We start from the raw sequence: 24058 nt of genomic DNA, 5'->3' as shown, positions 1-24058 counted from the left end.
TTCAGGCAAAAACGACAAAAACCTCCAGGGGTTAATGTTGATGATGTTAGGCAATGATATCTGCTATTATGACAAAAATTACATGATGATGTCAGGCAATGATATCTGCTATTATGACAAAAGTTACATGATGATGTCAGGCAATGATATCTGCTATTATGACAAAAGTTACATGATGATGTCAGGCAATGATATTTGCTATTATGACAAAAGTTACATGATGCTGTCAGGCAATGATATCTGCTATTATGACAAAAGTTACATCATGAGAAAGAAAAGTATCCCAAAAAAATTTATAGGGTAGCAAAATATGTTTGATTTTGCGATTTTGTAGCAATCATGAAATCTGCAAAGTCTGATACCCCATAAAAGTAACAAATTCAAGGTATCTAATGAATTCAATGTATCTAATGAATTCAATGTATCTAATGAATTCAAGGTATCTAAGTTCTACATCAACAAAATGGTCATACATATGCCATTACCTACCCTCTACAGCTGTATTCAACACTGACATTATCTGTTCTTCTAATTTCTGTGCTGACTCAATATTTGCCATCAAGTTTGCCTGGTAAAAAAAATTATTTTCTCAACTTTATCAGATACTGTTAGTGTCCAAGTGTACTCAACTTTATCAGATACTGTAAGTATACTAATGTAATCAACATTATTAGATACTGTAAGTGTACTAATATACTCAACTTTATCAGATACTATAAGTGTACTAATATACTCAACTTTATCAGATACTATAAGTGTACTAATATACTCAACTTTGTCAGATACTGTAAGTAAACTAATCAAAGCAGTAAACAGTAATTAAAAGTTAGACTTTACAGACCTGATGCTTGGTCTGTCTGCAAAATTCAGCAGAAAAGAAGTCAATATACGACTGCTAATTTACTATGGTGTACATCGAGAAAAAGTATATGATTGCACCTATATTTTATTGCACCCAAATAATATTTATTTACATTGCAATCATGTATTGACCATTTAGACTAAAAACAATGTTGCATACCTTAATACTGTGAAAGTTATTCTAAAATAGTTGAGGTTATATGCAGTTATTTTTAATATGTATCACATCTGAAATGTATTTTCATGCAACTGTTTGTCAAGTCTAAATGTTTACACCAGTCAACTAGATTGAACATCATACCACTGATGGCTGATTAAACAACAGAACAATAGCAAGACAGAAAATGACAAAATTAAAAAAAAAGTAAACAAATAGCCATGCTTTTCACTTTATTAGGAACAAACTTCCTATTTTCTTATTCGATTTGGTCTGGTGTGCTTTTATGATGCACCAGCACAAAAAAGCTATACATGCTGAATTTGATAAATTTATGAATGAGATAAATAAATATATGTCCCAGAATTATTGAAGTTAGCTTGATATAAAAGACACAAATGAGTCTGAAGGCAAAAAAGTGAAAATCATATTAAGAGTAATTTCAACATCTTAAAAGTTGTTTTTATTTTTTGTCCTGCATACTTATTTTTCCAACAAGGCCTATGTGTAATTATTTTTTGCATGCATGTATGCATCATAAAATCTACCTTATGACCTACATCTCCTTGCTTTCTGTGTGCATTTGGATTTTGTATAAAATATATCTTAAGGCTTGTGTCTTCTTATTTTCTGGATGCACTTTTTTTCCAACAAAAATACTCAAAAGGCATGTAAATTTATTTTCTGCATAAGTTTACGTTTCCTTTCTCACTTGTATCTACTTATTTTCTGTATTCACTTATTATTTTGATACAAAACACCTTAAGACATATGTTCATTTATTTTCTGTATCCAGTTATTTTTCCTACAAAATATCTTAAGGTCCATGTTTAAATTTGTACTGTTTATATTTATTTTTCCTTTAAATATACCTTAAGGCCCATCCACTTCTTTTCATATTCACTTATTATTTTGATACCAAAATACTTTATGATCCATGTTTGTTTATTTTCCGTATCCACTTATTTGTCCCAAAAAATATCTTACGATCCATGTTTGTTTATTTTCCGTATCCACTTATTTGTCCCAAAAAATACCTTACGATCCATGTTTGTTTATTTTCTGTATCCACTTATTTGTCCCAAAAAATACCTTACGATCCATGTTTGTTTATTTTCCGTATCCACTTATTTGTCCAAAAAAATACCTTACGATCCATGTTTGTTTATTTTCTGTATCCACTTATTTGTCCCAAAAAATAGCTTAAGATCCATGTTTACTTTTTTACCATATCCACTTACTTTTGCTTCACAAATATGTTAAGGTCTACGTCTAGTTATTTTTCCGTATCCACTTATTTTACGTACAAAAATACTGTAAGGCCCATGTTAACTTTTTTCTGTATACACTGTTTTTATGTATGCATTTATTATTGACTTTTTAAAGCATTAAAATCATGAGAGGACTCAACAACATGTCTGGAATTTTAACTCTCTGGTGAAAAATGAAATCAAAATTTTAATTATTAGATTCAACCTTGCAACTGAACTTAGAAAAACAGATAACTAAGTCACCTACCCTTTTTGTTGATACTACCGGTCTCTTTTTCTTTTTTGGAATTTCATCTGATGGTGTGTCCAGAAAAGCTGAATTAAGAAGATAAATGCATTTTGATATAATATTTACACCTTCTTGCATGACATGATATTTTTAATTTTATTTTTAATTGAAAACGAATGCTCCACCATTATGCCTCTCTGAAACTGACTGTATAGATGGACAGGCAGAGAAGGGAAATGTTATATGTCCCTACCTCACTGGAGCTGGAGCATAAAAAAGATAAATTAAAATCCAGAGAACATCTAATTTGTGGGTAGAGGATGTGTTCATAAGGAACTATGAATAAAAGGTAGGTGCTCTGGACTCCAACTTAGACAAATACAAGCCTGAATCTAATACAGATATGAAACAGTAGAAAAAATATATAAACCTCTACCTACCATACATACTCGTTTGTTTGTCAAGTCCAACTGCATACTGCAAAGGCCTATATATGCCATTGCATAATCTGTCTCTATGAAGTTTGATAGCAATAATCAGTAAAACAAACAACATTTATCCTGATCTGCTGACATATTATGTGATGGCAGGTCAGGGTCTATGTTGTTTGCAGATGGACTCAACTTGTAAGTGAGTATACATAGTAGGTTACTCTACTGCTTGTAAATTTTTCATGCCATTTAAGTTTTCCTACCCCATCAATCCATACAAATTATGATCATTTGTCATGCCATTTAAGTTTTCCTACCCCATCAATCCATACAAATTATGAACATTTGTCATGCCATTTAAGTTTTCCTACCCCATCAATCCATGCAAATTTTGATCATTTTTCATGCCATTTAAGTTTTCCCACCTCATCAATCCATACAAATTATGATCATTTTTCATGTCATTTAAGTTTCCCTACCCCATCAATCCATACAAATTATGATTATTTTTCATGCCATTTAAGTTTTTCTACCCCATCAATCCATACAAATTATGGTCATTTTTCATGCCATTTAAGTTTTTCTACCCAATCAATCCATTACAAATTATGGTTATTTTTCATGTCATTTAAGTTTTCCTACCCCATCAATCCATACAAATTTTGATCATTTTTGTCATCTAATTTTTGATGGAAAGCTTTTTCTTGTTAAAGTTTTGAAAATGTTTGGCAGCAAAGAAACAGATTATCTGTATTTTGCCTATAATAATTTGTATGCTTGAAAACAAAATTAATTTTAAAAAATGTACTGACAATGCATTAGTCTAGGTAACTTAATTATAAATAGGTTCTGCTCATTCTGTATTTACCTGTAATAAACTGGACAACATGCATGAGAAAATACGAGTTCTATATCTCAGTATGTCCTGGACTGTGTGATAAACACTGATTTTATAAGGTAATAAAGACCTTGGCGAAAGTTATTATTATTATCATTATTAGTATTATTATTATTATCATTATTATTATTATCATTATTATCGTTATTATTATTATTATTATCATTACCTGTATTAGTATTATTATAGAAAGGATATTTACTTCTAATAAGTGAATGGAGATGACATTTGCTTCTAGGAAGCGAATAATGGATATATTTCCATCAAGTGAGTTAAGTCAAGAGTGAAAATACTTTTGGTTTTCACCCATGAAATGAAATATATCCTTTATTCACTCACAACAAGCATATTTTATTTATTTTACACTTAATTGGCTATGTGTATAACAGATTGAAATAGCAGATTTCTAACAGTATCTCATGTGATGTCAGCTGTGTAATCTTTATTAATCTGCCGTGTTTTCTGTTTATTTGCATGGAAAATATCAATTTTAACATAATTCTCTTTCCAAATGCATGGCAAAAACATTTAAAAACTGAAGAAAAGAATATAATCATAGTGTGGGATTTTAACCTGATCCTCATGTGTGAGAGATAGACAAACTTACTACTGAGCCAAGCAAGTAGCAAAATGGTAGGTCAAACATTTTTATCATAAAGTAATTGATGTTTATTGAGTGCAGTGACAAAATATTTTTCATATTTCACTGTGATTTAACAATATTATTTCTATTGTAAAATCCACTAATTTTTGGGCTAGCAGAAAATATTATTTAATGCATACGTGTGACCACGGTCTGTGAAAAATCAGTAAACTTTATCACCAGGGCTAGTATATTACTATTTTCAATCCATGCTTTGTGACTAGTTACCATAGTAAAGGTCATCATAAAGTTTCTTGTACTTTGATAGAAATTCTATTTCCTCCTTGGACTCCTCTAATACTTCCTGCAATAAAAAAAATATTTACTATCTAAACGAGAAATTCTGTGCTGATAATAAAAATAAATTAAAATAATTAAAACTCTGAAAAATGCACATTACTTCCAAACATTAAAGAAATTAAACATACCTCTTAGAATACACAGCATTATCCCTGTTCTGACTGCACAAAACAACCAGGATGGCACCCCAATTTATAGGCAATAATTATAATTTTGAACTTTAAAACATTAAATCATTCCTGGAAACCAAACATTATGCAATTTTTTTATTTTAAAGTTTTATTTAAACTTACCTTTTTCCATCAAATATTTCATGTAAACTTATAAAGATGCACTGAAAGCCAGATAAAAAATAGATTACAGTAAATGCATAAGCTATGCATGTGAAACCTACATACTACAACCTGCTTTTATCTGCTTATTTACATAATAGAGTGTGGCTTTAAAAAGGTACTTATCTGGCCCTTGCCTGGAGGAAGTTGCACATGCCTGACTTATATTATCATGCAAGATGCATACTAGGATTGCCACAACATATGCATGTTCTGTACTTAATAATCCTCAGTGCAAGCACTCATTGGATATGGTTGACTCCGGAGATTATTGAACAATGATTCTAAATGGCCAGGACCTTTTAACAAAAACAATTTTTTTTCTTATTTGTCACCTTTCAATTTAAACCTCAGAATCAAAATGTTTTTTTATTATCTCGAGTGCCAGCCATCTGCAAAGTTTGGTCATGGAACTTACTTGAGAACAAAAGTCATTCTACAAAAATAAACATTATCTCTGAGTCACAATGTTCTATACCTGTGACCTTCTGACCCCAAAAATTAACACTGACCTCTTCTATACGTTAAGAGTCCAAAATTAACAGTAATCTTCCATATCTTAAGTGCAAACTCCACAATCTTTTGGTCATGATATGGGGTCACAAACTAACGTTATTATGAGAAAACCATTCATCTTCTTGCAGACATGATAACCTTGACATTTCGATTCCAAATTCAAAAGTCTTCTTTTTAACCCAACATGTAAATCATCCGAACTTTGATTAAGGTACACAGCTGAGAACTTCAGAATTTGTGTAGAAACCATTTTTCTGTTCTCTCATAATATGAATCATTTGTCTCACTGTAAACTTTGTTGCCTGTAATGAGAATTTCCCAATCTCAAGTTTTGCCACTTGCAATATCAATAACCTACAAATTTAATCCTCAAATAAATACAGATAAAAGCATGAAATGCAACTTTCAAAATACCATTTTGTGTTTATGCATCTGTCATTAAATGATTCAGCAATTGTCCAAGCAAAATGGACCCAAAAATACAAGGTCAAAAATTATCAATGTCCATACCAGCAATGATTACAATAATGAGAATGCTGTGGCTGTGCCATGTGTTTTCATTCACATGCTTGCTGATAAGCTACCTATTTAAATAAAAGATTTGAGTTTTGGTTGAATTCCGACCTTCAAGTCTGCAATATCTCCCTGCTGATGTTTATAATCTGCCTCAGCCTTTTCCTTGTTGGCATTGAGCTCTTCCTCTAACCTGAATAAAAGAAACCAAATCAAAATTATTTTAATATGTGCAAAAATGTAATTCATACATTGTTTAAAATATCTTTGTTTTACATATATTCACTTTATGTAAACATGTAACGGCTGATATTTATTCAAATAGGGAAAAAATAGGATCTAATGATCAATATCACAATGCTAGGTCTCGGACACTTGCTAAATAACAAAATTAATTTATTTACTTTACTCTAAAAAAATAAGTCACTGAGACAAACTGTTGGTACAGTATTGCTATTTTTGTTCAACATTAAAGTAAGTAAGATCGGTTGCCCCCCAAAACTCCTCAGCATGATAGTCGCTTTCCATGCAGATATGAAGGGAACAGACCTGTATGATGGATCCTCCTCAACCTCCTTCCTAATTAACAGCGGCGTGAAGCAGGGCTGCATGCTGGCACCAACACTTTTTGGGATCTTCTTCTCCCTGTCCTGTCCTACGCCTTCGACATGTCCACAGATGGCACATATCTACACACCAGGTCCGACGGGAGGCTGTTCAACCTGGCACGACTGTGCTCAAAGACCAAAGTGAGAGCTGTGCTCATCAGGGAGATGCTTTCTGCAGATGACGCAGCTCTTGTGACCCACACCGAGGAAGCCCTCCAGAGACTGGGAGACCGTTTTGCTGATGCCTGCATGCAGTTTGGTCTCACCATCAGCTTGGAAAAAACAAATGTCAGTGTGCAAAATACCACCATTGCCCCTTCCAATAAAATCAACGGTGTCACCCTGGAAGCAGTCAACAACTTTACCTACCTGGGGTCAACCATCAGCAACACTCTCTCGATTGATATGGAGCTGGACAGAAGGCTTGGAAAGGCAAACATCATCATGGCTTGATTAACGAAGAGGGTGTGGGAAAACAACGCGCTGACAGAGCACACGAAGGTCCGAGTCTACCAGGCCTGCATTCTCAGCACCCTTCTATATGGAGGTGAGACCTGGAGTACCTACATGAGGCAAGAACACCAGCTCAACTCCTTCCATATACGGTGCCTAAAACGCATCCTGAAAATCAGCTGGCAAGACAGTGTTCCACACAGCGAGATCCTGCAGCGTGCAAGTACCCCCAGCATGTACTCCCTGTTGAGCAAACACCGCCTTCAATGGCTGGGACACGTCCGACGCATGGAGGATGGAAGGCTGCCAAAGGATATCCAATATGGACAGCTGGCCACTGGCATGAGAAGAGTTGGCCGCCCCTCACTCCATTTCAAGGATGTATGCAAGAGGGACATGAAGGCATGTAACATTTCACCCGATGGCTGGGAAGAGCTGGCCGAGGACCGAGGCACCTGGAGACTGACGGTAAACAATGGCACATCAGTCGCTGATGCGAGGAGAGGCCAGTTGGCGGCGGAGAAACATAAGAGAAAGAAGAACACGGCAGCAACCACAGTAACACAGACTTCCAAGTATAACTGCATCAATTGCAATAGGGACTGTCACTCACGTATAGACCTGCACAGTCACAGCAGACGATGCCAACAGAGACAGGCAACACCCCAAGGGCGCTATTCGCATGGTCTTTCGAGACCGAGTCGCCAATGATGATGATGATGATGACCCTAAAACACAAGCCAACTACGTGTACTTCATCTGGTGCTCAACTAAAAAAACAGCGATCTGTACTAACTCTGCAGGAAAAAGTGGTTGTTCTGAACTTGTGGAAAGAAGGTATGTCTATCTCAAATGTGGTGCGCAAATATGGCCACTATGAATCAAGCATCTGTGCCATCAAAATTTGAGAAAAAGAAATTCAACAAGCCATTACAATGAGTGTTCCCATAACTGCAGTGATGAGACAAGTGCGTGATAGGACTTTAGTTAAGACTGAAAAAGCATTAAACTTATGGCTTGAGGATACGAACCATAAGCATGTGCCTATCAACGGCAGAGTGTTGTGAGAAAAAGCTCTAGCCTTTTTGCTCAGTTCAAGGCTCCTGCGGAAGAGTAAGAGGCTTCTGGTTAGAAGGAAAACAAATTCAAAGCCAGCCAAGGTTGGCTTAATAGTTTCAAGAAACAGTTCAACCTTAAAAAATGTGCCAGCTAAAGTTGTAACTGCATCTGCCAATCAAGTGGCAGGAAAAGTGTACCCGGAGACTTTCTAGAAAATTTATTGAAGAAAATGACTATTTTCCAACACAAGTTTTCAATGCAGACAGGACTGGTCTGTTTTAGAAAAAAATGCCCAACTGCACATATATTTTGAAAACTGAAAGACAAGCACCTCGCTTTAAAACAGCTAAAACAGAGTAATGGTTTTGTTTTGTGGCAATGTGACTGGACATTTAATAAAGCCAGGCTTGCTATACAGGGCTGCCATTCACCATGCCCTAAAAGGCAAGAACAAAAATCTCATGCCTGTGTTCTGGCAATCCAATCAAAAGGCTTGGGTTATGGCAGCAAGTGTTTCATTCTGGAAGTAAAGTGGGACCTTGAAGAGAACGGAATTCAATCTGAAGTGCTGTTCATCATAGACAATGCAACTGGCCACCTGTAGGAACACCACCTCCATCCTCCAACCACTTGATCAAGGCATGATTCGTTGTTTCAAGGCCACCTACACTTATGTTTGCCTGGATATGCAGAGCTATGGATGCAGATCTCATCTTTGATGTGATAGTGTGTTGGATGTTCTTCAACACTGCTGACTGCATCATTTACATCAAAGAAGCAATGGATGCAATTAAGACTGAATCAGTCAGTGCATGTTGGCGAGCTCTGTGGAGTGACTGTCAATGATTTTAAGGGTTTTCCCACCATTGATAAAGAAGTGAAATGCATTGTGAGATGGCCAGGAAAGTTGCCGGTGATGGCTTCATCAACATCCTTGAGGAAGAAATAGAAGATTTAATTCAGAGTCGTAGAGAAATACTGATGAATCAAGAGTTGGAAGAACTGGTACAAATGCCTACAGAAGAAGGAGAAGATGATGATGATGTTGATGATGAACAGGAAAATCCAGCATGTTGGAATCTTTATAAATTTGCTGAAGTTTTCCAAGCAGGAAAACACTTGAATGATTTGATGTCAGATTATGCTCCCTCTATAGAACGCAGTCTCAAAATCACACGCAGCATTATGGATGCTTTAATCCCATACCAAGAAATGTTTCAGCAACTTAACAAACAACAGCAACAGTTATAAATAACTATGTTTCTCAAGATGAAAGTGCCCACAACTTGTTCTCCATCACCCAAGCCTCACCCAGTGTCACCAACTGTCACACATTTTTCTCCTGGATTAACGTCAACCCTTGACAATCCTGCAACAGTGTTGTGTAGTGATGAGGAATACTAATCATTACTGTGACGAATATAGATATTTGTAAATAACGTACACTCACAGAAAATATGTTCATATCAAAGGGTATATACAAAAGTTTGTACAGTATTTTATTGTTGATTTAAGGGAATTTAAGATCAATTCTGACTTTGCATGAATTTGGGTTTATGGGCCCCTCTTTAGAATGTAACCCTCACATAAGATGTGACACTAATGTATTAGCATGTAATAGCTTGCAAAGTGAATATACCCATTAAATTTACCACTCAAAGTGAATATACCCATTAAATTTACCACTCAAAGTGAACATACCCATTGAATTTACAACTCAAAGTGAATATATCCATCAAATGTACCACTCAAAGTGAACATACCCATTGAATTTACCACTCAAAGTGAATATACCCATCAAGTTTACCACTCAAAGTGAATATAACCATTCAATTTACCACTCAAAGTGAACATACCCATTAAATTTACCACTAAAAGTGAATACCCATCAAATGTAAAAGTCACAGTGAATATGCCCATCAAATCTACCACTCAAAGTGAATATACCCATCAAGTTTACCACTTAAGGTGAATATACCCATTAAATTTACCACTCAAAGTGAATATACAAATTAAATTTACCACTCATTGTGAACATACCCATTAAATTTACCACTCAACATAAAAGGATCCATGAAATTTACCACCCAAAGTGAACATAACCATTAACTTTACCAATCAAAGTGAACATACCCATTAAATGTACCACTCAGAGTGAATATACCAATTAAATTTACCACTTTAAGTGAATATACCCATCAAGTTTAACACTCTAAAGTGAATATACCCATTAAATTAACCACTCAAAGTGAATAGACCCATTAAATTTACCACTAAAAGTGAACATACCCATTAATTTTATCACTCAAAGTGAATATACCCATTAAATTTACCACTCAAAGTGACTATACCCAGCAAGCTTACCACTCAAAATGAATATACCCATTAAATTTAACACTCAAAAGTGAATATGCCCATCATGTTTATCACTCAAAGTGAATATACCCATCAAGTTTATCACTCCAAATGAATATACCCATCAAATTTACCACTCTGAGTGAATATATCCATCATGTTTACCACTCCAAATGAATATACCCATCAAGTTTACCACTCAAAGTGAATATGCCCATTATGTTTATCACTCAAAGTGAATATACCCATCATGTTTATCACTCAAAGTGAATATACCCATCAAGTTTACCACTCAAAGTGAATATGCCATCATGTTTATCACTCAAAGTGAATATACCCATCAAGTTTACCACTCAAAGTGAATATGCCCATCATGTTTATCACTCAAAGTGAATATACCCATCAAGTTTACCACTCAAAGTGAATATGCCCATCATGTTTATCACTCAAAGTGAATATACCCATCAAGTTTACCACTCAAAGTGAATATACCCATCATGTTTATCACTCAAAGTGAATATACCCATCAAGTTTACCACTCAAAGTGAATATGCCCATCAAGTTTACCACTCAGAGTGAATATACCCATCAAGTTTACCACTCAAAGTGAATATACCCATCAAGTTTATCACTCAAAGTGAATATACCCATCAAGTTTACCACTCAAAGTGAATATACCCATCAAGTTTACCACTCAGAGTGAATATACCCATCAAGTTTACCACTCAAAGTGAATATACCCATCATGTTTACCACTCAAAGTGAATATACCCATCTAGTTTACCACTTAAACAGAATACAACCATCAAGTTTACCATTCAAGGTGAATATGCCTATCAAGTTTACCACTCAAAGTGAATATACCCAATAAATTTACCACTCAAAATGAACATACCTGTTTAATTTTCCACTTAAAGTGAATATATCCATTAAATTTACCACTCAAAGTGAATATACCCATTTAATTTACCACTCAAAACAAATATACACATTAAATTTACCACTCAAAGTGAATATCCCCATCAAGTTTACAATTCAAAGTGAATATACCCATCAAGCTCCATCACGTTTACCACCCAAAATGAATAAACACATCAAGTTTACCACTCCAAGTTAATATATACCCATCAAGTTTCAACACATTTACCATCCAAAGTGAATACAAACATCAAGTTTACCACTCCAAGTGAATATACCCATCAAGTTTCATGAATGTATATGCAGCATCATTTGAGAAATGTACCTAGATGCAACAAAAAATATCAAATCACAGGAGCATAGAAACCAAGTAACCATTACCGACTTTTGATACTAGCATGAAGATGAATATTGATTACAAACACTAAATTTTATCACAAGGAAACAAATGGACAGTTTGGGGGTATAACCTGGAAATTGACCTTCATTTAAATTTGTTCTTAGACTGAGCTGATCTCTGAAAAACTGAAATCATGAATGAAAATCCAAAGTGTACATTCTTCTTCACTGAGTCAATACTGATTAAAAATACTTCACATTTTCTTTTGGTAGGTATAAATTTATTTTCTAACTTTACAATTGAAATTTTATTGAAAATTAACACTAGAATGTAGATTCTTACCCTCCAAAACAATTCACCAGGCGATGCTTGAATATTGCAGAGTTGATACCTTATATGCAGAAAAATATAAGGATGTGGTTTAAACATAACATCCCTGAATACAGAATCTTATGAATAATGTCCATTTTTAGTACAATTTCTGTTGAAGGATTACCACTCTAGACACTTTAGACACACCTGTCAATTTCTGGTTTAAACAAGACATTCCTGAATACAGAATCTTATGAATTAGATCCATTCTTTTGATCATTTCTATTGAAGGTTTAATGTACTCTAGACACTTTAGACAAACAAACCTGTCAATTTCTGCATCTTTGTTGACAACGGTTAATTTCCATTCGTCAATGTCATTGTTAAGCTTGATAATGGTTTCCTTCAGGTCCAGAATGTGCTGCTGACTCTCTTCATACTGCTTGTGTTTGTCAAACAGACTGAAATAAATAGTGGGCAATAGTTGTGTAACTGCACTGTTATGGACTCTACAAATATTGACTATTACTACCATATACACTCACTTATAAATCATATCCTTTTAAAATTACTTAATTATTTAGTGTCAAGCCAGATTCTTCACATCATGTTGTATATACTGTATATATTGTACATAACAGATAGAAGCCTCATGGTAGATTAGTTCTGTAACTAACCGTGTTACCTTTTCTAAATAAAGTCATTATTATTATTATTATTATTATTATTATTATTATTATTATATCCAAGTGCAATTTGCACAAACCAAGATGTACCATTGCATAGCAGATCTAGGTTTATGCAGTTTGTTAGGAATAATCAGTTACACAAACAACACAGACTGATATTTTGCCATAGTCTATGTTGTTTTCAGTTGGACTCAACTTAAAAGCCAGTATTCAAAAAATTATAATTCTTGCTGGACATATTATCCTGAAAATTAATTAATATAAAAACAATTAAAGGAGATGTAAAAGTTAAAACAAAAAAAGGAAACATTTAATTCTTAAATATATCACAACATGCCAATTTCTCTTTTAAAGTTTGCTTATTTAGTTTTTAGTGTTATCAGTCCATGCTAAACATTTTCTTTCAAACTATTTATTTATTAAATGATTTTTTCTTCAGAAAACTACTCCACATAATTTCACCCAGCAACATTTTTTTTTATACCTCTTAACTGTTTTAAAAATTAATAAAAATGCAAAATTATTAATTGAAAACATTTTACTATCTCAAAAATGCATAACACCTAATTAATGGATACTTCCAATAAATTAAAACATTAAAATTTGATTTGATCTTGCATTCAAAATGTTTGTGTGTGTGTGTGTGTATGATCTGGAGTTTTAACATAGCTTTAACAATTTTTCAGTCATATTGCTATGATGTCTGCAGTGTGACAGTTTTATAGTGATGTCTAGTACTGGGGTATCATGCCGCAGACATGTAGCAAGATGTCCCACCCAGTCACATTATCCAGACACCAGGCTGACCAGTCCTAACACTAACCTCTTAATGCTGAGTGCCAAGTGAGGCAGCTGTTAGTACCATTTTTGTAAGTCTTTGTTATGACTCGTCCGGGGATCAAACCCACGACCTGCCGCATCTGAGGCAGATGCTCTAACCACTAGGCCACCGGAGCAGTCCGCACTCAAAATAGAAATGGGGTTGATATAACAAGCTGCTTTTAACTGTAGTCTTTTTCTTTTTAATTATGGCTCAGGCTACATGTTTTGTTTTAAATGTTCTATAAGTGCTAACACACTGACATATAATAGCACATTGTGCTTGTGTATGGAACTGAACCTTTCGTTGCTAAGCTTTTTATAAGTCCAAGAGATAAGCTTTCACAACTCTTTTATATTGTGTTTCATTGCTATGGAGTGTTTAAATATTTGGAAAAATATTATAACCAAGCAATATTAGAAGGCAGCTCTGTCAGGTTCGCAAAGTTCACTAACACACAAAACAAAAGACAAAAAGCTCATAACATCAAGCAGCATGATCGAAAATGAGGATCTCACCTTGACAATGTACTCTGGCTAGTTCCAATGATACAAATTGATTGACACAATTGTGAGTATTAAACAATGGATGATAGGATCATTATGGATACATATGATCAATGTATGGGATGTCAAGTTAGCAAAACCTCATTTGAACTATGTGTCGCTCATGTCCAGCAAGTTTGTCAAATTTAGGATCCCTAATTATAGCACATTCCAAAAAAATTGATTACTATGTTCAGTTCCTAAATAAGAATGTGGTATATGGATATACAGCAACCTATATATAGCAGAGACTTGGGCAGCTATCTAGAAGTTGTCATTATGAGACTTTATATGTATGTTTTATGTTCATAAGGACAAGAAAAATCCCTTCTACAGTATCCTTTACATGAGCAACTCAAGTATTTTTATTACATGCCTAGAATTTTATATAAAATTTGAAAGAACTAGAAACATGTTCATGGATCACCAATGTTCTGCCACAGTGACCTAGTATTTTATGTGATCATATTGCGCTCACCATAAAGAATCCATTGTGAGACCCTGATGACAAGTACCAGTTTCCTCTAGAAACAGACCTAAGTGTAAATTTTATTTAAGTCAATGAGTGAAATATAGATTATAATTACCTATTTTTGATAGGCTGTATTAAACCAACCAATACAGATACAAAACGCTGCATGACCTTGCAACCAACAAATTCTATAAAATTTATCTAAATAAAGGTCACAGCAAGTAATTGAGGAATAAAATCTACACTGACATGAGCTACAACTGATGTAAGGTGTTGGGCCCACTACATGAAATACAGACATAAAGGGCATGACTCTGTGGCTTTAGAAAATGACCTAACATGGGTGATGAGTGGAAGAATGGAAGAAAAAAAATACAGACAAGGGCATAAAAAATTAGATCTTTTGCTGTTATAAAAAATAAGTTACGGGTAAGTTTATATTTTTCACACACTCTAACCTTGTTCCAAGAATCTGTTTATACAATCTTACAGTGTTCATATAACCTGGCCCCATTCAAAGAATCTGTTTATGTAATCTGACCATGTACATATAATCTAGTCCTGACCATAAATCTCGCCCTATTCAACAATGCACCTTTTCTTAACAATATCCAGCTGTTCCTCCATTTCCTCCAATGCTGACTGCTGCTCCTTTGTGCTTCTCTGTATATGCAGGAAGTACGGGATCCTCATGATGGTCTCCCCATGGGTTGTCAGGTCCTCACTGTACACTGCATCTGGCAAAACAAAACTTAAGCCATCATGAAATGGTACATATCAAAAGTGTTTAATTCAGATTATCATGCTTCTTTGCTAATGAAATTCACCTCCATATGGCCTGACTGAATGTATACAGAACAAACCAACTCAGGGAATTCTTTCTCCCACCAAACACTGCGAGGCCATCATCCAGCAAAATTGGCAACAAAATTATTAAAATGAAACAGGATGGAAAATGGAGCCAAAACTTTAACGTTGAAGACAGAATCCCAATGTTGAATGTGACACTCATTTTAGTGATGACGTACAAGTATACCAAGTTTCACCACCTAATCTCAAACAGCTTTAAATTAAAGAGTGGATTGGAAATTGTAATGGTAAACTAAAAATGCTGAACTGTGACATTGTCCTTGAAGATAACAACCTCAGTGTGGTTCACACCACAACTTCTAGTGATGATATACAAGTACCCCTATACCAAGGTTCACTCCTTAATCTTAAATGACTTTTAAGTTACAGAGCTAAAGGGAAAGTGTGATGGAACACATGAAATATTCAGCCATGATCTGTAAAATGAAGATATGACTGCCCATGCAATGTGTAACACAGTGATGATGTATATCAAGCTTCACCTCTTCATCTCAAATGTCTTCATAGTTATGAAGCAAATATTGAACTGTGACCTAGACTTTAAAGATGGGACCACCAATTTATATGTGATGGTTACGAAGTAAGAAGCAGAATCAAAATTGTGATGACAAGATGGATCAAAAGACAGATGGAAACATAGTTTCTGTGACACACACTTCTCTGAAAATGAAGGGCACAAAATAAAACCATATTTACAAACAGTGTCTTAAACATGCAACATAGGTAATATAGCAATTCTGATAATTCTTTTTGGATTTTTTAGTTTTTGTGCATAAACTACTTTTATCCATGATAAATTAAATTTCTTTGTGCTATTTAATACTTAACTGAGTACTTAATAAGCATGTAGCATATATTTTTCTTCTCAATGTCAGGTTTACTCAAATCTAAAAAAAGAAGAAACTAAAAATCTTTGATGTATTCAAGTTAAAATCTGCAGCATATGGCACAGAGAACATTGACATTTTTCATGCCGATACAAAAAGTATAATAAATTATGTATCTGGATTATATAATATGCTACTTAAATGAACTTATTGGCCTGTGAGGAACTTTTTCAGAAATTTTTGGCAGACTTATGACAATTCTCAGATGCAAGCAGGAAATGCAACTGTTTACATTTTTTAATACTTGCCAAACTTGGTGAGATAACTGTTTGCTGCATTGTCTCCCTTTGATGTTCAGTGTAATTGATTTATCTTGACAAGTGTTTCATTTGTGCTGATCAAATGAAGCGGTCATTGTTTACTGTCATTATAGTTTTGTTATTTTGTATTCTTTATATGGGGTATATGTAGATGTTAATCATTGAAATTAAAAGCCTACAAATTTGTAAACTTTGTTAAAACAACAAATTTAAGTACCCACAACAACAAAAGCATGAAAATTGAGATCAATGACAATAAAAGATACTAAAGAATTACCACCACCACCATCACTGTATTAATAACTAAATGCATAGATGGAAACCATCACAAATATATGCACTTTTTAAAAAAATTGTTGCCCCATCCATTGCATTCATCCGCCACCATCACCTGCCCCATCTCAAGGGTTGTATCTAGAATTTTAAACTTCTTTTTCATCAACTCACCCTCGTAAAAAAAAAAAACATACCAAATATGATCTTTCTCCTCAACTGGTGAACATGTAGCTGAGATACCAGTCAAGTCCATATCACCAATGAAAATGTGACCTTGATTCCCACCACACCTCTCATTGGGGCCACATCAATGATTTTAAACTTTCTTTGTCATCTACTTGGCTTAAGTGAAATATTATACCAAATATGACCATCCTACCTGAATCTGTGTAATGGAGTTAGGTTACAGTTAAAACATTAATGGATGGGCTGACATACTGACAGATGGATGTGACAGACATGATGCATCCCAAGATAGGCCGATGTGACCCATCCCAAGATAGGCAGACATGACCTATCCCAAGATATCCACCAAAGAGTAGATATGATCATTACAATTTCTATCCTTACCATAGAAGTCATCACGCAATCTTCTGAAAATTCTAGTGTAGACCCCAAGATGTGGTATAATATCATCCAAAGCCTCAAATGCAAGTGCAATCTTTTGATCATCTGGACCTGTTTCTTTTCTAGCTGCCTTCTCCACACACAGCAATTCATATCTGTTGACTGAAAAACACAAAATTAAAGCCTAAAATTGACTCCTTGATAACTGATAATTTGTAAAATGCCATGTAGATGGATATCAATGACTTAGTGCTGATGGGTGACTTTAATGATTGATTACTTATATAATATTCATCGCAGTTTATTTCAATATTCTTGCCAATGTGAACTAGTACCAATATAAAATGAATGAATAATGCTTAGGAAAATGCCTAAATTCAAGAGAGTATAACTTAATAAGATCTTACTGATAGAATACTATGGTTTTTCTTACACATTACAGAAATGTTAATGCATTTTGATTTCTTTTAATCTGGTAACCAAACAAAAAAGTAAATTAAATGTCCGGCTCATCTTCTGTTCCTCATACTAATACATCATATAATATAGGGATTTATCAGAAATTCTCAGACATGATGGAAATGAAAGTTTGCTATGTGTGGACCCTTATTCAAATTTGTCTCTGATAAGATAAATTACGTCCGGTAAGGTGTGAACAAAATTTAAACAATTAAATTAAATCCATATCTTAAAAGAAATAAAACCAAAAGCTTCAAAGATAGTACTTACATATTAATTGAGTGGGTATCTTTTTGCCCCCTCAGGCATTATAGTAGAAGTCACAGAGGTCATGTTCACTTTCAACATTGACTATTTCAGTCATGGGTTACAATTGTTAGAATTTGATTCTCATACCTTTAAGTGGCAAGTATTCACTTCATTTGGATTCTTATGCATCCACATTCCTTTAGAATGTCATTATTTAGATGTGCTGATAAGTGCTTATGGCAAATTCAATGTTAAAGCATACATTTTTTTATGAAATGAGCCTAAAGGTGTGATCAAGTACAATCCAGATTTAAATGTCATGTGCAGTGATGTTACAATGAAAGCTACACATATTATTGATAAACAAATTCGTACTACACTATATTGTGATGATTCCACTCGACCTGCTCTTTACTTGACCCAAGTTTAGTACATGGCCACCATTGTAAAAGACCACAGAGATCAATAATTTTCGTCTGCAAGCTTCTTGATGACAGTTAAGGTGCAGAACATTAAATTACCAGGATCAAAAAGAAATTGTTTAAAGAAAAATATTGTTAAATTTAAAATAACAATTTATTTTTAACTTAAAATGGGTAAATGTGCATGCATGACCCATGTGACTTTTACTATAGGAGAGTCCCATACCCTCAAGAATGTATGAAAATTTGAATGGTCTGAAAGGGTTTCCCCAGTTTGTAAAAAATCCTACGCCGATAAAACTGGAACAGTGGATTAGGCTCTTGGGATAAAGAATAACAAATGTTTTTATTAGTTCCAACAAACCCTAATCAATTTATCAATGGTTTATGAACGCACCAACCTAAAGGGAGACAAATCGAGCTACTACTGACACATAACATAATCAAAATTTATGTACATAAATACACACTGTAGGTAGATATTAATAAGCTTAGTCATAAAACAAAGTCAGGAGTATGATAATATCCTTTCACTACTATTCCTAAACAAAACAACTGTGTTTCGGAATATTTTTCGACAGCTGAGTGTCCGGTCTGAATGTTCCTCCATTATGTATTCCGTTCTGTAAAATCATTAAATACCTGGTGAGTGGCCATCGAGGACGCTCGCTTGCCTGGATACCTTATCCATCCCTTTATCACTCTAATTGGTCGTTTCTCACTAATTTACTATTTTATTTTAAAATGAATAGTGTGCAGCATTACACCAAAACGTTGCTATGCAAGCCTGCCATAACATTCGGACAACCTCGATTATTTATGCGAGACAACGATTGATCTCGATATAGCCTGGTACCCTTGCCTCTGCACATAAGGTCAGGCACAACTCTGCGCCATAGCCGCTAAATAATCGGTTTTGGAAAACAAAGGCACTTGTGAAGTTTGTGGCCAATTCCGGTGGAGAAATTCATGACGGAGAAAGTAATATAAAAAAAATACGTTAACAATAAAGACAGCATTAAATCAGTTATTTCCAGCTGTGTTGCCACCGCTATCTGACTCAGTTTTTATCCTTTTATCCTTCGAGCCTGCTATTTTTGTTTTAAAACAGCAGCAGGGGGGGCGAATCCTACAAGCTACTTTTCCGAGACACCCCATCCACTGAAACTATTCCCGATAGAAGCGTTATTTCCATGAAATAACACTTTTATTCAGAAAACGAGACCAAAAAAAATGTCCTTGAAAATGCTTTGTATTTCCGCTGATATAACGCGAGTTACTTCAATAAATCCGACTCGTATCCGACATAATTTCCACGGTGAGGTATCATCGAAAAATCAGGTGTAGTTTGCGCCCTCCCTGCTGCTCTGGGAAGACGAAGATTTCCAAGGAAACATTTTTATGTTAACCATACAATGTATCAAGTCCGATACGGTATCGTGTCCGCGGGTCGTGTAAATTTATTGTCACAAATCCATGCGGGGTTCTTTGAGCGCGACTAAAGAAATTCTTAAACTTATTAATATCCATATCGCCGCTACACCAGGTTTGATGAATATTTCTCAGCGTATGAACATCAACTCCATTAAACACAGCAAGAAGATTACAGTTATCCCTGATTACTTTTGGTATTTGTGTGTAACGTTGAGTAACATAAATGACATCGGTGTTTTTATGACGACCCCGGGAAAATATTCTTGCAGGATTTTTTTGCTTGTCCAGCATCACATCATCATACACTACTAGGTTATTTATTTCCCCGTTAAGGTCTTCAACGCTGGGAGCTTCTTCGATATCAGTGATAAATTCAACTACTTCCTCGCCGTCTTCACTCAGCGCTTTTGCACTCTCATTAAAATCTTTTATAACATCATAGCATCGCTGATCATCTGCAGATGGTGCTACCAAATACAGCTTATCCCACTTCATCCACTTCATTATCATGTTCAACAGCAGTTGCGTTTTACCCGATCCTGACGGTCCTATGATGATCATTCTGATAGAGTTTGGTAGCACTGAATTATGCTTAACCGGCTCCTTTCTTCGCGTCGCAGAAAAATCAGTGATCTCCATTTGTATATAAAGAATAATAATTATGGATTTATATTGTGTAAAGTGCCGGGCACGAACCCCTACAAACGACATAACAACCATTACAACAAAAAATAACAGACAAGCACTTTCTGGTAAGTGTGCGCGATGTGGCACAAAAAAATTTAGATTTCAAAAAAAAAGCGAGAATTTAGCGGAGGTGACATTGCAGCCAAACTTGGAAAGCTCCCCGGAACTCCCTGGGCAAAGTATCCCGGAGAAAAACATCTCCCAGGATACAATTACTGCGGTCCAGGGACCCGACTAGATATCAGACTTGATGAACAATCTAAACCAAAACCGGGAGAGTATCCGATAAACGCTATCGACGCAGCGTGTCACATACATGATGTTGCTTATCGAAGTAAAGATCTACAAGACAGGCATATCGCGGATGTGAAATTAATTCATGCACTAAGCGCCATAAAAAATAAATCATTTAAGGAGTCACTCGCTAATTGGTTAGTAAGATCAGCGATGAAATCTAAATTAGCATTAGGCGCTGGATAATTAATAACAATGGAAGCATTTCCAATGCAAGCGATTTATTATTCCCCGGCCGGATACTGGAGAGGTAACTCAGCAATTAATAAACTCGCCAGCGCAGCAAAAGTAACACGCAAGGTTGCCAAAAAATGGCTGTCAAAACAAGCAATATGGCAAATCTACCTACCACCACCTCGACAAATCAATTTTGCACATTTTGATGTTAGTGTGCCCAATGAAGTTCATCAGGCTGACATACTATTCCTGCCTCATGATACTGTCCGTAGAAAAACATACAAATACGCGCTAACAGTAGTTGATGTTGCTAGTAGATACAAAGAAGCAGAACCGTTAGCGACTAAAACAGCCGCTGAAGTTGCCTCTGCGTTTAAACGAATTTATCAGCGAGGACCTCTAAGCTGGCCCCGATTATTACAAGTTGATCCTGGTAAAGAATTTCAGGGCGCGGTATCATCACTGACAAAGCAGCATAACGTTACCATACGACGAGGGCATACTGAAATTCATCGGGATCAGGCAATTGTTGAGCGATTTAATAGAACACTCGCTGAGAGATTATTCGGATACCAGTACGCGAGGGAATTCATTTACGATACGAGATCTCGTGAATGGGTTGCAAGACTGCCAAACGTGATAGCCGCGCTGAATAATGAAATTACCAGAACAACAAACATGAGACCTGTAAATGCAATCACAAAAAAATATATACCCCGCGTCAGTGAACGCGGACAACAGCAACAAAATGTTTCAACGCAGCCAGGGACGCTAGCGTCCCCACTGCTGGGTAATGTCACCGTTAGGTATTTATACGAACCCGGCGAACTAGAAGGAGGAAAAAAAAGAGCAACCGATCCCACATGGAGTGTTACTACACATAAGATATCCAGCATAACAAGATCAACTGGGAGAAACGCAATCTACAGATTAGATTCAACTGCTCCTCAGCGTGGATTCACACGCGAGCAACTTCAGGTGATTCCCACGGATACACAATTACCACCCCGATCACTAAAGTGATTCGCACTAAAGTGATTCAATCATTTAAATAACTGCAGCAACCCCCCTGCGTCGGTTACACTCAAGACAGGTCAACATCACATTTTCACGTGTATGACCGCGACTGCTATCTATTCTATCTACGGTGAATTGCCTTGGGTCGTTTTTCGAATACTGCCACAGCAATAAACAATTACAACTCGCACAGTGATTATTCTGCTGTTGTTGTAATTGTATAATAAATGTTTCGTCGAGATCAAACTCTCTACCATTTTTTTTGTCGCTCTGTTTGTAACCGGCTAATTTCTTTCTTATTGTATCATCAGCGATTGATCTGTTGATGCTGTCGTTGATAACATCATCTAATACAATTCTTTGTAACTGAGCTATCCTTCTTACTCTTGACACGGCTAAATAAACTAAATTTGACCACTCGATGCGATCATCAACAATCCAAACTGTTGTATCTGAAATAGTTAGTCCCTGCGAACTGTGGATGGTCATAGCGTATCCTAGCGTCCACGGGGATTTGCTCATTTTCAGTGCCTGTTCGACAGCATCAACATCAACTGTGACAATATCATTTAATACTAAATTCTGTTTCTCCGGACCCGACGCAGTCAGGCGCCCTGGAATATCAACATCAATATTCTGCAATCGCGTATCAGCTGGTCTATAACACAACGGCACTGGCAACATGGGAAATTTCTTCTGATGTAACTGAAATAACCGCTGCTGAAGTGTGTCCCTGACTATCTTTCTACTTGCCACTATGAGATCACTTGGTTTCCACGTTTCCCAAAAGTCGCTCAGCGAAGTCTCTGGAATTATTTCACGCATTATCTCACACTGGACTTTATTGGTTTGTAGCCTGATCAGTGTCTTAAACTCTTTCAGCGTTTCATCGAGTGCTCTGTGATCGTTAGTTATTTCCTCATAATAATCTACAAAAGTTTTCAGCCACTCGTGGGGAGATTCACCTGTAAATGGCGGTGGTTGACCATGATCGCCGCACATCACCACTGCGGTATTTTTCTTTAGCAGCCAATCCAGAAACTGTTTTAATATATCTAACGGCACAGTGTCTATCTCATCCCAGATGATTTTCTCGGGAATATATTTCGTTCCCATTCGTTCAGGTGTCCACGTGCCGCCGCTGTATTTGAAAAAACTGTGATACGTGCACGCGTTAACATCCCGTTGTCTCATCTCCCTGGCAAGTCTGTGTGTGGGAGTCAGCACGACCAAGTCAGAACCGCGAAATAATTCAATCGCCCGAGTTGTTTTACCAGAACCACCAGGGCCGTTCAGATAAACTGTTTTGTGTCTTGTAACAGGATCGTGCACCGGCGGCAACAACGAAACCGTCGAAGACATTTCTGCGCTGCGATACTCATCCACGATTTCAACGTCAGCTGATTCACAATATCCCTGTAACATTTCATTCTTTATTCTCCACGAGCCCCACGATGGATCATCCGATATAACATTATTCAACACCGCTAAGTGTTTTTTATTAATATAAAATGAATCCGTTGCAACTCTTACTGCGTCAACGGGGAATCTATTAATCATCGACAACAAATTTATGGATACATAAGCGAGCATCGAAGATCTCAAATGTGTGTACTGAGATGATTCTCCGTCGATATAACTAAAAACAGTCCCTAGTTTTTCCCCGTTTGACAGAAACACATCTTCGCGGTTACAGAACATGTTGTTCGTGGCTGCATCAGCGACAACAAGATCCAA

The 24058-nt window shown here is 35.8% G+C and overlaps 1 protein-coding gene across 1 annotated transcript in view; it reads right to left on the bottom strand.

Moving 5' to 3' along the window:
* The window catches only part of LOC149795570 (uncharacterized), a 64298-nt gene extending 44795 nt beyond the window's left edge, over positions 1-19503 (bottom strand). The window contains exons 1-8 of the mRNA XM_089965402.1: positions 19355-19503; positions 17586-17744; positions 15318-15459; positions 12523-12657; positions 6263-6344; positions 4719-4794; positions 2537-2604; positions 490-568 (exon numbers count right to left, since the gene is read on the bottom strand). Coding sequence (XP_089821528.1) covers positions 490-568; positions 2537-2604; positions 4719-4794; positions 6263-6344; positions 12523-12657; positions 15318-15459; positions 17586-17744; positions 19355-19403 — 790 coding nt within the window. The 5' untranslated portion in view covers positions 19404-19503. The remainder of the gene's footprint in view (positions 1-489; positions 569-2536; positions 2605-4718; positions 4795-6262; positions 6345-12522; positions 12658-15317; positions 15460-17585; positions 17745-19354) is intronic.
* Between the last annotated feature and the right edge of the window lie 4555 nt (positions 19504-24058).

Source organism: Sinohyriopsis cumingii, chromosome 7 (assembly GCF_028554795.1).
Source record: "Sinohyriopsis cumingii isolate HCF-2022 chromosome 7, ASM2855479v2, whole genome shotgun sequence".
NCBI classification, from domain to species: Eukaryota; Metazoa; Mollusca; class Bivalvia; order Unionida; family Unionidae; genus Sinohyriopsis; species Sinohyriopsis cumingii.
This window is presented reverse-complemented; position numbering and strand designations above follow the sequence as displayed.